At 37.8% G+C, this 16,026-nt stretch overlaps 1 protein-coding gene across 1 annotated transcript in view; it reads left to right on the top strand.

The window, feature by feature from the left end:
- KLF13 (Kruppel like factor 13) overlaps positions 1-14,911 on the top strand; it is a 36,984-nt gene extending 22,073 nt beyond the window's left edge. The window contains exon 2 of the mRNA XM_030015433.2: positions 9,257-14,911. Within this exon, the coding sequence (XP_029871293.1) occupies positions 9,257-9,549 (293 nt within the window). The 3' untranslated portion in view covers positions 9,550-14,911. The remainder of the gene's footprint in view (positions 1-9,256) is intronic.
- The last annotated feature ends 1,115 nt before the right edge of the window (positions 14,912-16,026 follow it).

Genomic DNA, 16,026 nt, shown 5'->3' with positions numbered 1-16,026 from the left:
TGTAGAAAGACATTATTTAGAGCTTGTTTGCTAAATTTCAGTGCTTTAGATACCAACAAGAATATTGTTTCTTTACCTTCTTGTCATGGTTACTAGCAGTTTTATGATGAGAAGCTGGGGAGGACAGCAAAGACAAAGATGCCTTCATCTCTCTCTTCTAAATGAACTCCATTTTGCTAGTAGGTGCAGATAGCCTGTGACCCTTGGTTAGAAGAATGACTAGGTTAATTAATTATTCAGAAAGTTATAAAATCACATTTGGTTCAATGCTTTATTCAGCTGATTCAGCCTCTTTGCTAAAGTAGCTTTAAATAGTTCTGTTACTTCTAATAGAGAGGATGTATTTGAAAGATTTGTGTCTATGTATCTAGACCCCATCATAAAAGGAAGGAATCTTGAAGGCTAAACTCACCATAGCGATTTTGTATCTGATTGATTGTGTTTCAAGAGAAAAACTCTAACATATTTAACACACACAAATGTAACTGTTTACACAGTACTAGTTTTGATATAGTCTGTATAATTGACTTCAGAGCTTCACAAGCCCTTGGCCCAGTGCAACTGATTTTTTGTAGTTTCAAAAGAGGAAGGAGCATACAAGACAGGGAGGGGTTGTGTAAGGAAGAGAGAATAGATAAAGTGTGAACTCCTCAGAAACCAGGAAGTAACAAACTGCACAGGAGAAAGCCTAGTATTAGCGATGACAAGTATTACGTGTCTTCTTAAAAGGGTGCAGTAAAACAAGTAGCATCAGACTCTCAGTGCTCAGGTGTACAGAGATGTGAATTTCAAACTGGGGAATTCCTGAAGAGTTTTTCATGACTTTTTAATGGTCTTCGATTGATGGGAAAGAATTTAATTTCTCAATTGCCCAGCAGGATTACCTAATTTTTGCAGTACTCTCTAGCAGAGAAGGAGACAGAGAGGCTACAATGTAAATGTAGCTAGAGAGAAGAAAACCAAATATGATTCACTATGTATGCATGGAACTGTAACACTCTATGTCAGTCCAGAGAAGATCATAAAAATACATGTTTGGAAAATATTCTTGGTCTTTCTAGCATGGACTTTGGGTTGGTTGCTTCTTTGCCATGCCAGTAGTGCATCTTTGTATTTTTTGAAGGGAGATCTCAAAACAGACACAGCATTTTGAAGGGCTGCATCCCTTACCAACAGTTTGCAAAATGACTCGGGAGGACAAACATACTAGGAAACCAAAGCACCTTAGCATAACATTGAAAAATAAGTATCTTGTACTTAAGATGCTGTAGGGAATCACCTAAGACTCCTTGGGCCACACTGCAATGCTAGAGGGCATGTTTTCAGTCACATCCTCAGCATGGACCTAAAATCTATTGCAAGATTTCTCTGTGAAGGGGAGGATAGACTTTCATGGTCCTTGCAGTTGGCTGGTTAGCCTTCCCTTGTTGGCTCTCTTTGAAAATCCCTTGTGCTTATAAACACGGGGAGTCCAGTGGAAGTTGAAAACACAAATGAAATTGTTCCCTTAGAAGACCAGATCTCCAGTTAGTCACCTAATAAAAATGTCAGACAGTTAATCTTCATGGAGGAAAAGCTGCCAAGAAATGTTAATGAAGAATATTAATAACTTTGCTTTTCTTTATTAGTGAGAACTATAGAAACGATACTATTTTTGGCAAACAGTTGTTCACTGACAAGTAGTCTTTTATGAAGAACAGAACTATATGTCAGTTAAACTCAGCAAATAGCTTAGGCTGATTTTTTTTTTATTTCAGAAAGGTTGTGATAGTGTGTTTCATTAATTCATTTCAGATAAACATAGTCATTGTGTTGAAAATTGTCCCCAAAGCTAAAGGAATTAAAAATAGTGTTACAAAAAACATCCCCAAAGAAGTAAAACATTTTGGTCCACCAAAAATAAAATTACTATGGGCTTCTTGGTTTGCTGAGTTCTTCTGGAGTTCAAAGGTTTTTTTCATTTTTCAGTTGAGCAGAAAATAAGTTATCCACATAGCTGTAGCCTTTATTTTGCTCTTTCATTCAAAATCTTAGCAAAGGATGTAGCAATATTTCTTTTTATTAAATTTATGGCCATTTCACTTTAAAGCCAATTTGCTGTAAGATTTATTTTCCAGATCATGGAACATAAATTTCAGCTACTTACTCATTGGTTGTGTGAAGTGGTCTGGAACTAGGCTTAGCTTAATGTACTGAACACACAGTGATGCACTTCAGCGGAGATAAAGTGAGAACTAAACAGGAGTCAAACAGGAGTTAACATGGTAGGCAGAAAATGACTTGGTAAAGATAACAGGTTCAAATTTCAGATTCTTAATTCACTGTGCAAAAATGCAGGGTAAGAAACATGGGTATTTTAGAAGTGCTAAGCTATAGATACTCACACAGACAGAGCAGTTCAGCTTGGGCATCCCAATTTGAAAAGGGATTCAGTAAAGCCATGGAATGCATATTTTAGACAACAGAAAGAGTATGTGATAAAGTGTCCTGGGGAAAAAAAAAAAAGCCTAAAAAGGCCAGAATGATTCTGTCTTAACAAAGGAGAAGGAAATGTGGCTGATAAAAATACACTAAAGTAGCTAAAATTATTATAAAAAGAGATTTAAGACATTATTATTGAGCAAGTTTGAAATAAAGGCCTAGAATATACCTTACAAAACATAATCTGTTTTTTTTTTTTTTTTTTTAAATTGTTTCTATTATGGTGAAAGTGAGTGGTAATATGTTTAAGAAGGACCAGATAGCTGCATGGAACATACCAAATCAGTTATTTTGGTTCTTGGGCGGACCTGACTGTGGTTAAGGCTGGGGGAGGAATTTTGCACTACTTATATTTCTCTGGCATTGTAGCCATTATCATTATAGTATCTGAATGTGTGTTCGTCATTTGCTATTTGAGTTGTTCTAGTTAGCTGTGGTTATACAGATAAATCACATGGTGTAATCTGTACTCCAAGGTGGAACAATACAAGCACTTCCAGAGCAAACAGTAACACACATTCACTTAAAATGTAAACTTGCTGCTTGGAAATTGCCCTTTCAAGAAATATTCGTATACGTCTAAATATCTCAATGAAAATGTTAAGGTACAGAAAATAAACCAAGGGTTTAAATAACGGATATTATGATAGCTGTTGCAGCTCCTGATCAGTAGTAGTTCCCTGTGCACGCAGAAAATGTAAGATCCAATAATTTACCAATTTAATCACTGGATTTATTAAGATTAAAATAAAGACGCCCACACTTTAAAGCGACGTTGTACTTGATGCCTAGGTCTGTGCCTGCTGGAAATCTGAGAATTCCAGTTCCTAAAAAAAGGTCACATCACAGATAATGGAAATAGAAGGAACATGCATACTTCTGTCAGCAGGTACTAATGCAGCCTAGCTCGTTGTTGCTGTGTGTCCTAGGGGCTTGGGGGAGTGTTATGTCCCTGTGTCTAATAACGTGTGATCTCTGACTGAAGTTTTTCTTGGATTTGGGCATTCATACCACACTCCCATATTGGGTTTCTGGTGTACAGTGACAGTCAAATTCACCCTATAACTTTTCTTTTCACTGAGAACATTACTAAAACTTCCTCATTTTCCTGGAACTAGTCAAGCTTAATATTGCTGAATTCCCTACCTCTGTTAGATATAGTTGAAGGTAGCCAAGACATTCAAAAGCTGTTGGACAGACACACAAAAGCAAATGCAAAAAACATGATTGAATTTGGCTTCTTTGGTTATGAAATGTCACCCCCAAAATCATTAATTTAAAACTAACTGGTTTCAGTTTATAGTAGTTTGGAATTGTGAGGCTTTGGAATTTTTTGATCCCTTGATAAAGAAACTCGATACTTTGATACTTGATAAAGAAACCACCATTTGTCTAACATCAAAGCTATGCGCTATTCTCTCTCTTGCACTCAGAAGGTTAAGGGCTTGGGTTTTGGCTATGCAAAAGGGCTTTTTATAAACAAGAGAATAAAAGAAATGAAAGTATTCATAAATACATATCAGTGCTATTGAAGGATGACCTTTTCTCTTTTTTTTAAATAACAGCCAGTCTCAAGAAACATAGTCTGCTCGGCTGATTTTTTTTTTCCCAGGATAGCATTTCCTCTCTTGAAGGAAGGCTGCTTCAGTCACATCTCTATTTAACTGTCTGCCCCTCATCCTCCCCACCCAGCCTGCTGATCTGATCTGTGTTTCCAAATACACCCTTAATTATGTATATGAAAATGTAGAAATACAAAAATAGCACACACTGGCATGTTCAGGTTTCTAGTCTGTTTTCATAACAGCATACAATGCTGTTCTGCAAAGCAGCAGAACAGATTAAAGATCACAGAAAATTGTTTCTGGCTTACTGTTTCTGGTTTTGCAGGCACCCGTGGAATTCCCAGGATACAAATTTCTTTGTTACTGCATGGCCTTGGCATATGCTTGAATGCTAACATAATGTGCAGAGCTACGACATGAGTTAAATTGAAAAAATAGCTCCTGATATGTAGTTTGTGTTAATAACACTCTAATCTGTAGGGCAGCGGATATCACATTTCAAATCGTTCAGATATGATTGCCTAATCTTTGCATTGTAATTCTGAAAATGGTTGGTATCACAGGTGTCTCAACCTGTTTTGGCATTTCAGTCATTAGTAGGTTATTTTTTAAGCATGTTCAGGCCTACACAGTACTTTGTATAATTTTTAATTGCTATTCAAATGCTGGATATCATACAAATGAATTGGTGAAACAGGAAGCAGATTACTCCAGGGTCTGTACAGGAGTGTCGCTATATAGGAGATCAGTCCTTAAAACTGTATGTGGATGGGGTAAAGTCAAGAGTGCACTGAAAGTATGGTACAAATCAAGCTCAGTAGACATCAGATCTAAGTCCACCATCTCTAGTTCTTGTTTCCCATAACTGCATCTAGGTGCCTCAATATATATAATGATTGACAAATACAGAATAATACAAAGGACCTTTATATAATATCATAAGAACAGGCTGGCTCTACTTGCTCCTGAATCCCTTCCAGCAAGAGAGAAGAGAGGTGCATTTTTTTAATGCTGTTTCTATAGCGCAGGCAACTCTACAGTTCCTTTGGCAGTTGGCTCTGGCAGAAAATTTAAGCAGTGTAAGTAGCTAGTTCTGTGCCACTGAAATGAATTCAGAAGTCAGTGCCCATGTAGATCTCACATACTTTTACGCAGTGAGCACTGCAAGTTTCTTAATGCAGCTTTACACACATTTTTTTCTTTGGACTGGGTGGAGTTCAGGAAGAAGCCAAAAATGTTCTTGCTTGTGTAATTTTCAGTTAAGATCAGTTGAATTTAATTCTTGAATGTGATGTTTTTCCATTGGTTTGTGTAACTCTAAACACAAGTTATGTGATGTCATGTGCTCTGGTAGAAGAACTAGAAAGGTTACAGTTTAGTGGGATTTAGAACATGGAAATGCTAACCTATTTAAAATTGTAAAAAAAAAAAAAAAAAAATTAAAATATTCCTTATCTTTTAAAGGCATCTCTTGCCTGCCTCTCTGAAGAGTAAAGAAGCCTGAGCTGCTTTTTGATTCCTTTATTTTCAAGCGTTATCTTTTGGAGACTTACCTCTCCTTGAGACCTGCTAGTAATGCTTATAATGCACTAAAATACCGCTGCAGCCAAGGCATAGCGTTAAGACTCTCAATATACACATTCACATGCTTTACATGTTTCTTGCTGTATTTAAGATATTTTATAACATTTCCACATTAATTTATAGGATCAAATTCTGCAGTCATTGTATAAAGGTAAAATTCTGACTTCAGCATTGCCTATGACGGAGTTCAAAATCTTTATTGTGTTGTGTACAGCCACTTTAATGGTGAAAACTCTTTGTTGAGTACAATGTGTCCACGGGTTACTGCTTATGCAAGAAAGTTGTATTGTGGTTGCATGTTCCCTAATGCGATTACGCAATCAATTCATATAATCTCTCATTCTGTTGATTGCTTTACTGCTGGTAAAAGGACATTTATATAACCTACCTGCACAGAAAACCACATCCCTTCTGTTTGAGAGATGAGACTGATGACAGACTGTGAATTTCCATGTGTGGTTTTGGGGCAGCAGCTAGGTCTTAATTAATACCCAGCAGCAACTTTGCTCCAGACTGTACTTATTTTCTTATGAGCAATAATCACTCTCGTATCTTCACACAAGGCATCCAGCATTTCATCACAATACAGCTTTTCTTTGAGGAGGTATTGCTAAACCTCAACAAAGTTGGGAAGCTCTCTAGAGAACTTACTACCACTACTAGAGTGATGCCAGTTGTGAGAGAGTGCATGGAGGGGAAAACTACTTGGCCAAGAAACTTAAAGGCAACTACCAAGAAGATATCAAATCAAGACTAGAGAGGACTGAGGGGAAAAAGTAGTTCCTAGGAAGGAGGAGAACAGGGAACAGTAGAGAAATAGTGGAAGAAAGGCCACATTTTCTTTGGCTCAACACCCAAATCATCACCACCATCATCAACAACATCAAATCAGGCAGGTGAGTAGGAACCTGAATGTTCTCATCCAGATCTGATGTGCAGTGAGGAGAGGGAGAGATAAGTTGTGCAATACCTTCATCACCTGACTGTTAGCGCTGGATAACACAGATCTTGCACAATCCTGCTCCAGAACCTCTTCTCTCATTAGGAACTGGACTGTCGTGCCTACTGCTGGCTACCAAATGCTAGACATAGAAAACAACAGCTGATGCCATGCTAACTAATCAGAAGAAAAGGTTCCATTTTCTTTGTGCTTCATGGTCTCAAAATTACTAACTCTTGTCTTCCTTGTCTGAAAGCAGTCATTTCACGGGGCAGCCCTTCTAGTGAAGAACATTAGCTAACACCATTTGTAATGAAAACAGACAGAAAATTAACTTGGGCGACAGAAACAGCCAATGGCCATTGCCTTACCAAAAAATGATGCCATAGCTCAGGGATGAGAAACTTCGATTCTGCAGGCCACATCCAGCTGTCTGACCATGTCTCATTGCCCTTCTTCCTGAGGGTCCCAAAGTCCTTATAGAAGTGTATCTGTTGTATGACCAAAACATAGGGAGAAGACTAGTGAATCTGGTCACACAACAGGGATGACTGGCGTGTCCGACTACAGGCAGGAGTGTATCTAGCAACAGATGACTGGATACATGACAAACACAGCCAAAACATATTTGTTTCCCATCTTTTTCACATTTCTATCAGCAGACTAAGAGATGAGTCCTTGACAGTTTGCAAGAGAAGTCTGAGGAGGACATTGAATGGATTTGCATGGGGTTTTTAAAATGACAAAACTATATCCATTAAACCAGTTGGTAGCGGTTTTATTCTTAGAAAGGTTTGTGAGGCCCTAAGTTTTTTTAGGCTTTAGTTCAGGGGAAGCCAACAGAAAGCAGTTCTGTTCGTCTTGGCTGCCTTTTGCAGAGCACTTAGGAGGTGGTGTTCATGGTTCTCCATATGAAAATCTCCCTTGTGTACTGTACAGATACAATGATTTCATTATGCATTGTAGTTGTAGGTGTAATTAATGAAATCCACAAAATGTGCTCAAGAACAATTGGTCTGCTGAGCCTTGGTCTTTCTCCTAAATAATCAAGAACACATCAGGGACAGTGGCTTTCTCCATGCTCTTGAACAAAATCCTATTTAAAAAAAGAATTGCCTGCCTGTTCATTAAGACACTATTTGAGATTTGGCTGAAGTATCTTGGAGGCATAATTGGAGTTCATAAACAGAGGGAAAAAGAACCTACAAATCTCTTTTTCTGAGCAGGAGCCTCATAAGTAGATCTTGGAGATAAATGTTACGGCCAAATCTGTGAATTTAAAATAGATTATTGGCTGCTTAGATTGAAGGCTGGCTGGGGTCAATTTTGCTATCAGACAATTTTAATTAAGGTGTATTGAATTTCTCCAGGAGGCTAATTTATTTATTTCCTACTTGGTGTAGTGTGTGGAGAACTTTTATTTCTTATTTTGGCACAGAATTTTTATAGGTCTCTGGGCCTCTTGAACTGGCTATTCAGCATTAGGAAGATGAAGATTAGTGCAAGTAGGAAGTTACAAAAATTACAACTACAAAATATGCTAAGTCCATGTATTCACAGAAGAATAAGATGTTCCAGATTAATAACAAATAAAGAATATGTGATGTTCAGACTCAGTGACAGTAAGAACCAAACCAATATACAGAAGTAGTAGACAGCACATTTCACGATTTGATATTTTCATTTTTAACAAATGGTGAAACTAAGGATGGAAACAAATAGTACAAGTTGCCCAAGGCTATGCAGCACATCAGTGATGAAGCTGGGAATATATTCCAGATACCCATCTACCCCACAATGCTACTTCGGTCCGCGACCTGTGCTCGCCTCCAGTGCTGGAGCTTCTCAGGCTGCACATTTACCACAGTGCCCAAGTGCAGACCTCTAGCACAGCCATGCAGTGGCATGGGCATCTGGCCCTGTGAGAGATGTTTCCTGTGTCCGAGATCTGTTGAGAAGTGCATCACATCACCAGACTGCTATCTGAGCTCACTGGTCCTACTGTAAGCATAACAGGCCATGGTTTTTAGGTTAGCTATTGATAGAAGGCTACTACCTTCAATGTGGCACATCATATACCTAGTTGAAATACAGTGCTTCCTGCCTCACTTCTAAATGAGACCTAAGGCAGTGAACAAGAGAAACTGTAGTACCTGGTAGCAAATGCAGAAAACACAGGCGTGGCTGTGGAGAATACAAGGTGAGAGCCTCACATCCAGTGCCTCAAAATTGCCATTTTGCATTTTCACCATAATTGTTTTTAAATAGCTGAAAAGAGAGATTTCACGCCTCCTGAACTTCAACATTGAGTCAGACAGACATAGGGACAGCCTGGAGGAATAAGTGAATATTCTATAGAGCTCAGTACAGATATTGTCAAAGTCCAGAAGTAAAGTCCAACGGAGTACAAGAGATATGAAATGTGACATCCATGAAAGGATCAGGAGCCCAGCATCCCTGAAGATCCAGTTATCAAATAAAGTATCACTAGTTTGATTTACAGTACTTTTTAATGGGTTGGAATACCACAGTGGCCTCTCTGGCAGAGAGTAACACCTTCTCCATCCAATTAGCACCAAGTGGCATCTACCTTGCTCCCAACCTTTTTATTCTAACTTTTGCATACAAAAAAACCCATGGAGGACATTGCTATTCCTTCTAATCATGCCGTGTTTGCTTTCTGCAGGTGAACGGCCTTTTGAATGCAGCTGGCAAGGATGTAATAAGAAGTTTGCCCGCTCCGATGAGCTGGCCCGCCATTACCGCACTCACACAGGAGAAAAGAAGTTCAGCTGTCCTCTCTGTGAGAAACGCTTCATGCGCAGCGACCATCTGACAAAACATGCCCGTCGCCATGCCAATTTCCACCCAAGCATGCTCAAGAGGCGAAGTGGAAGCAGCTCAAGAACAGGCTCTGTCAGTGACTACAGCCGCTCAGATGCCTCAAGCCCGACTATTAGCCCCGCCAGTTCCCCATAGACCTACCTGCACTGGATGTCAGCACTTTGCCTCCGATACCTAATGTGGAGTTTTGTTTGTGTTGCACACATGTAAAAAACTCTGTCGCTTCCCCTCAGTTCCCCACTCCCCCCGTCTTTTTTTTTAAATTAGTAAATAGCTGCCTCCCACTGCAATTTCCAGTCAAACTTTCTTTACCCAACCACACAAGTGGCTATTCTAACCTCATGGACAGACAGACTTACATGTTATACTTAGTGACTCCTGCTGTCTCAATATTTCATACATTTTGCAACCATTTAGAGATCCTCTTGATTATTCTTTGTAAGAAAATGAGAAAATCTAAAAAAAGAAAAAAACCCCACTTAATTCACCTCAGGTGTCAAAGTAGTTTTGTAAGACCGGATTGCACAACATGAGCATACATACACTTACAAATCAACTGTGTTGGATTGTGTCCCCCTTCTCCTTTCTCAGGGATGGATATTTAAGTTACACAATAACTACAATGAAGACACTCCCTAACTGCAGCCTTATTCTGTAAATATATTTGCACTCCGAAGCTTTTTGTTAGGTTCTTTCACACACTGGGGAAAAAAAAAAAACAACAAACAGACAATACAAAAACCAAACCAGTACTGGAATGTAGTACCAGACTCTTCCATTGTTTGTTTTCCTGATTATATACCTACATTGGGGAGTGTCCAGACAGGAGTCTTGTCTTTCTTCAAGCTGCCCTCTGCTTTTGGTAGCAAGCCATCTTTTCACTTCATGCTGAAGATGCTCCAAAATCAACTTCCTATTGCAAAAATCTTTGTGAGGTTGATAAACTTGTTTGCTTATTTGTTTCATGCTAGATAAAATTCTGAGAAAAAATTCTAAACAAGATGCCTTAAGTATATAACCTAAATCACGAGGAAACATATTTACACTGGGTAACATTTTATTGCAAGGTGGCATGGAATCTCAGAGGCATTCTGTCATCACACTCTCCAAGTTGTTAAGCTCTCTGCACTGCCTGTTCAGTATGGGACCAACAGAATATGCAAATCAAACCACACTGACTTGAACAATTTTTTTTATTCTTTTTTCCTTTTTTTTTTTTAATGAATTATGGAAATAGCATAGCTGAACCACTTCCCACCAAAACTTTTATCAAGGTACTTACCTACTGTACAGCTGTATCTTAGCCAGACAAATTGGCTAAGACATAGTTTCTGTATCCTGTTGCATCACAATTGTGATCACTGATAAAAGGAAGCAAAAATCATAAGGTATCTTCTGACTGGAAAAACAAAATATGCATTTTTTAAGTTTTAAAATAAAATGACATTTTAGCTCAGCACCACTACAAGTTTCTCAAAAATACACATACCAGCATAAAGTAAGGTGCTGTCATTTCTGAATAACTGCTTAATAACTAAAAGGCAATCTTCACTAGTTTTCAATAACTTTCAAATATCTGACACTAGATAGACCACTAGGAGGTAGATTTTTATGTTTTATATGGTAGAAAATATAGCAAAAGACCAGGAGCATTATTGATGTACTGGAGACCTCACTGGCAGCAAATACACTCTCCTTGGTTTGGCTGGATCTGATGGTGCATAGTATAAATACAGGTCCTTTTGATTCAGGAATTTTTTGGGTTTTCTTGTTTTTATTGTAGGGTATAAATACAGTTAAGTGTAGCATGGTGAAAAGAAACTCTCTACGCCAAACCTGCCGTTTGATATCAAGTGAATGCCTCCAGATTCCAAATGAACCTGTATCTTGCTGCTTTGCATTGATCCAGTTTTGCAAGTTTTTATTGTACTGTATATTAACTGTGAGGGGCTAATATAGATTTCCAAGTAGTTTCATAGGTACTTCCATAATATTTACATTATTCCTAATACTATGCATTCTATTAGTTGTATGGATAAATACTTAAAGACAGTTCAAAGTGCAGATATTTCAGTATTTTTTTCATGTTCGTTTGCTTCAGATTTCACCTCTGTAAAATCACAATTTTCCCCTTTTGAATCGGAAGTCATGCGAGGCACAATTCTACTGTTTCATTTCACAGAAGATGAAAGAACATCGTAAGGGTTTTTTTGCAAGATGACGAATATTGTTGAGTTTGTGTGATGAGTTGCCTAACCACTGTGAGTTAGGGGAAAGCCAGATCTGTTTGCCTCCATAGATTTCCGCTTTTTTTTTTTGCCTTTTTTTATTAAATCTTGATCTACTGAGATACATAATTTTAACAGCTTGATACAATTCAGGTAACAGGAATTCACATTCCAATCATTTCTGTGACTGCTAAAAGTGCTCTTGTGCTGTAGTTAGTAAAGAGGCATTTAAGATATCTAGCTAAAGGTCAGCTGTGTCTTGTGCACATACTTCAAAACAAGTCATAAACACTTTTCTCATTATCATTATACCTTAACAGAGGGATTGGGGGAGGGGGAGGGACAGGACAAAAACAAAAGGAGAACTCAGTATCAGCAAAAAATCATAGGCTTCATGTTCTAAGTTCAGTTTGTTGTGAAATCATCTTTTCCAACAAGAGCATCATTTAATCTTCGGCAAAGGAGGAACTACTCCAGTCCATTTATTTAGGGCATAGTAATTCAGCATGAATCAGTAGGTGCATTACAAATAAGTTGTTTTAATAGCCTGGAGAAAGAATATTCGCACCAAGTTTTATTAGCTCTGAGATTGTGGGATAACCTATTCTGAGTGATACAAGAACTATGTAATCTTTAACTCAAACAGTAAACTAAGCATTTTATGTATATTCCTTATAGATATTACTAATCTCCAAGTTTAAGCAGAGGAAAAAAAAAAAAAAAAGGTTCAAAGTCAAATTTCCAGTTCAGCCAGTTCATCTAATGAGAAGACTATGAGACTATATATAGCCAACATAGCTACACTTTCAGGAAATTCTCTGAAATTTTTCATTAAAACTTCTTTTTTACATCTTCGCTTTAAAGACCTCAGAGCATGTTAGGCTGACAGTCAAATTACTGCATTTTAAAATCCTAGCTAGAGTTTCAAATATCTCCATTAAATGTTTAATACATGATAGCTTTAGGGTAAAGTGATGAATTCCAAACCACTAGTAGTTTCCAAAACTGAATGTGAACAAAACTTCTCTTAATATTTTTGTATGGAAAGAGAGTGTTTGGGGTTTTCTAGCATCTGCCAGATGCTAGAAAAGAAGCAGAAGCACCAGCAAGGTCATAAGACTCCATTCTCATGATGGTTCCTCCTCAGTTTTGCAGATACGAGAAGTCTGAACAGCTCAAATTATGTTTTGAAATCTGGGTCCTTATCCAAACTATCCTCAGATTTTTACCCTTTTGTTGTTTCACCCAGTGGTGTAACGTAAAACAGTCTCCTGGCATAGCAACAAACATTGCACACTCAGGAAACACTGCTCTGGCAGGGTGCAGATTTCTTCACAGTCCTCCATTTGGAGGAGTGTGCATCTCTCCTTCTGCCTCCTCCTTTCCCCATGCAATCTGTTGAGGTGAATCCCCACAAACTACAAAATTGCCCTAATTTTTTTCTTTTAATTTCAGAATATAACAAGAGGCTTATTATTATTAAGAAAGCCCTGAAAGTTTGTTTGTTTTTCTCCAGCCATGATTCTAGTTTCCTAAGAGTTGAGCTTAACTGTGTTGCTGTAGGAAATGGGTGCAAGTTAAAATCATCACTTCACTTCCACCACTCAACTGAAACTAAAGACGCTCTTAGAAACCCATTCACCCCTTCCATTAACCTCATCCTGTGCAAAGACCTAGAGTGCATTAACGGCCACATGAATTCAATTTTCATCCTGCTTCTTACAAAGCAGTCCTGGTAAACTCCCGGCAGCTAGATTTTATTGTGAGAATTGTTTATATCTGCAAATTAGTTGCTCCTTGCTTTTATAATATATGCATAGTATCTGTTTACATTACATAACTGCAAAGGTGTATATTTGTAACAAGTCATCAGAAGCCTCTGTTTGATGGTAATGCCTAATTCTTGTATGTATCCTACCCTCTTTACTGCATTAACCCTTACAATAACTTTTAGCTATGAGGGCCTCTGTACACCTTTTAAACCTCATTACCTTCTATCCAGACATTCAGCACTTTCTGTGTTTCATGCAGCCAGGCAGTAAAAGGCTGTGTGAGGAGCTTACCTGTTTCTAGCTATTCACATTCACAACTGCTTTTCTACACTTCTTTGCCACGAGTTCTGAAATTTGTACTGTGTGAAGTGCATTGTTGTTTTGCGGAACATGGTTTGTGAAGAAAGAATAAGGAAAACGAACTCTGCATACTTAAAGCTTGCCTTTTCATTGCCATTTGATTTACTAATTTCATCAGGTGATGCCTACAAACTGACTTTCAGGTGCTCTTTTACTCCATCACACCATCTGTTTGTGCATTGGGTGCTAACATATAGTCTACGTCAGTGAAGGGTATGATGAACGCCCGTATTTTTAACTCTTTTGGGGATAAAGCTATAGCCTTAGGCAGAAGAAAATAACCAAATTATACTTGTTTACCCCATAGGCCATTTACCCCATAAGCCAGACTATAGAATGCAAAAACCCATCCACTGGTATAGATTTTATATATATATATATATATATAAAAAATATTTATATATATGGATTTATATAAGCATATGCACATATATAAAAATACATATATATGTGTATATTGTATAGTACACATAGCAGTGTGTACTATAGATGCTACACACCAAATAATGAATGGATGTCTACAGAGCAAAAATAGGTGTCCATTTCATTATAACTAGTGATGCGTCTGAACCAAAATCCTAGATCCAAACACCACTGCATTTGGAAAGTTTGAACCTGTTTTTTGAGATTTGTGGTTGAGTTTGATCTCTGGTTACAGCTGCAGTTACTTGTGTATATATGCATTCTGGGGGACGTGTGCGCATGCGCACATGTGCTTTTTCACAAGCGCGTGCCTGTGTGGGTGACAGAGAATGTGTGTGCCAATAAGTGTGCACGTGTTTACATATATACTTCCAGCTTTGGTGAACTATAATGTTACTGGTGTCATCTTCACTTGTACAGTTTTATCAGCAGCACATGAATGCTTCCATGAGTCACTTTTCAACTCTTTGAATCACTACATTGAAGTATTACCATTTGTACAGTTATATGTTCATCTATTCTTGCTCTGCTGTAACTTTTTATGTATTTTGTACTGCATAGATTATATATTGTGATAATGTCCTGTGCAACAACAATAAAACAGGGAAAAAAAAGGAAAAAGGAAGAAAATTAACAACTGTAAAATACTGTCTTAACTTGTATGCATGGTTAGTGATGTTTACATTTTCTAAAATAAAACTTATAACTATGAAATATTGGTTTTCTCTTAATTTCTTTATGTATCAGTTAAAAAGCATCAATTTTATAATATTTCTGCTGTTCGTTTGAGACTTGATATCTTGTTTGGTATCTTTGTTTAAATTTCATCCAGTGCTATTGTTTAAAATGGGAATTTAAAAAAAACCATTAGTCAACCATCCTTTCTTTCAAAGCCCAGTTCTTTGCAAATTTCTGATGTTTTAATCTCACAGCACCCTGAAATGTTCTTTCATCATTTTAAAGACGAGGAAATTGAAACACAAGAGATTTGAGCAACTTTCTCAAAGACATGAGGCAATGGCAGATATATGCCTTTATCCTCCTTTGAAAGTAATGCCACACCACAGGAAAACAATTTTGTGCCCTATAATGAATATCTGTCTATAGAACATTATAACTGATTGCAAAAATAATTTAAAACAGTGCACTACTGTTGAGAGATGACAGCTAAAATATCCTTACTAAGCTAGGAGCAATTGTGGGAATTACTTTAAAATTAGTACATTTTCTTGTGAGGGGACATGAAAACTGTTCAGAGCAAATAACTTGGAGAGCCATTATCTTTAATAGCAGGTTTCCCCATGTATTCATTACAGTGTTGAACTGTCAGTGCTATTCATTATCTCTGACCATGCGCCAGTTAGCTTGTACATCCGTATGCGTCTATGATCAACTGCTATAACTTACATAGAGGAACTGGCTAAATCACATAAACGCTTAACTATGTTAATACAGTATTTAAGGGCTCATTATCTGAGAATAACATACTCTTTGCACATGCAGTGGATAGCCCTGACTCTTTATTAGTGCACCCTGACTGGAACAGAAGACAAAATGCTTCTGTCCAGCAGAAAACCAAAGGTTTGTTTCACTCTCTTCTAACATAAGCATGATGCGGCCTCTCACTCCTTATTCTCAACATCTGTTATAACTGGGAAATCCCAGGCAGAAGACTCTCTGCAGCATTCAGGTTGTGAGAATCCTCAGGCAAAAATCCTGGTAAACCATCTAATACCTGAGTGAGTTGAAGTTCCCTTGCAGACCTTGTGTATCAGTCTGTCTGTTGAACTTCTCCCATTTCAGATCCACTTAAGTAACTAACCTCACCC

This window comes from Aquila chrysaetos, chromosome 5, assembly GCF_900496995.4.
Source record: "Aquila chrysaetos chrysaetos chromosome 5, bAquChr1.4, whole genome shotgun sequence".
Taxonomy (NCBI): Eukaryota; Metazoa; Chordata; class Aves; order Accipitriformes; family Accipitridae; genus Aquila; species Aquila chrysaetos.
Note: the sequence above shows the minus strand (reverse complement) of the source record. Positions and strands in the feature narration are given on the sequence as shown.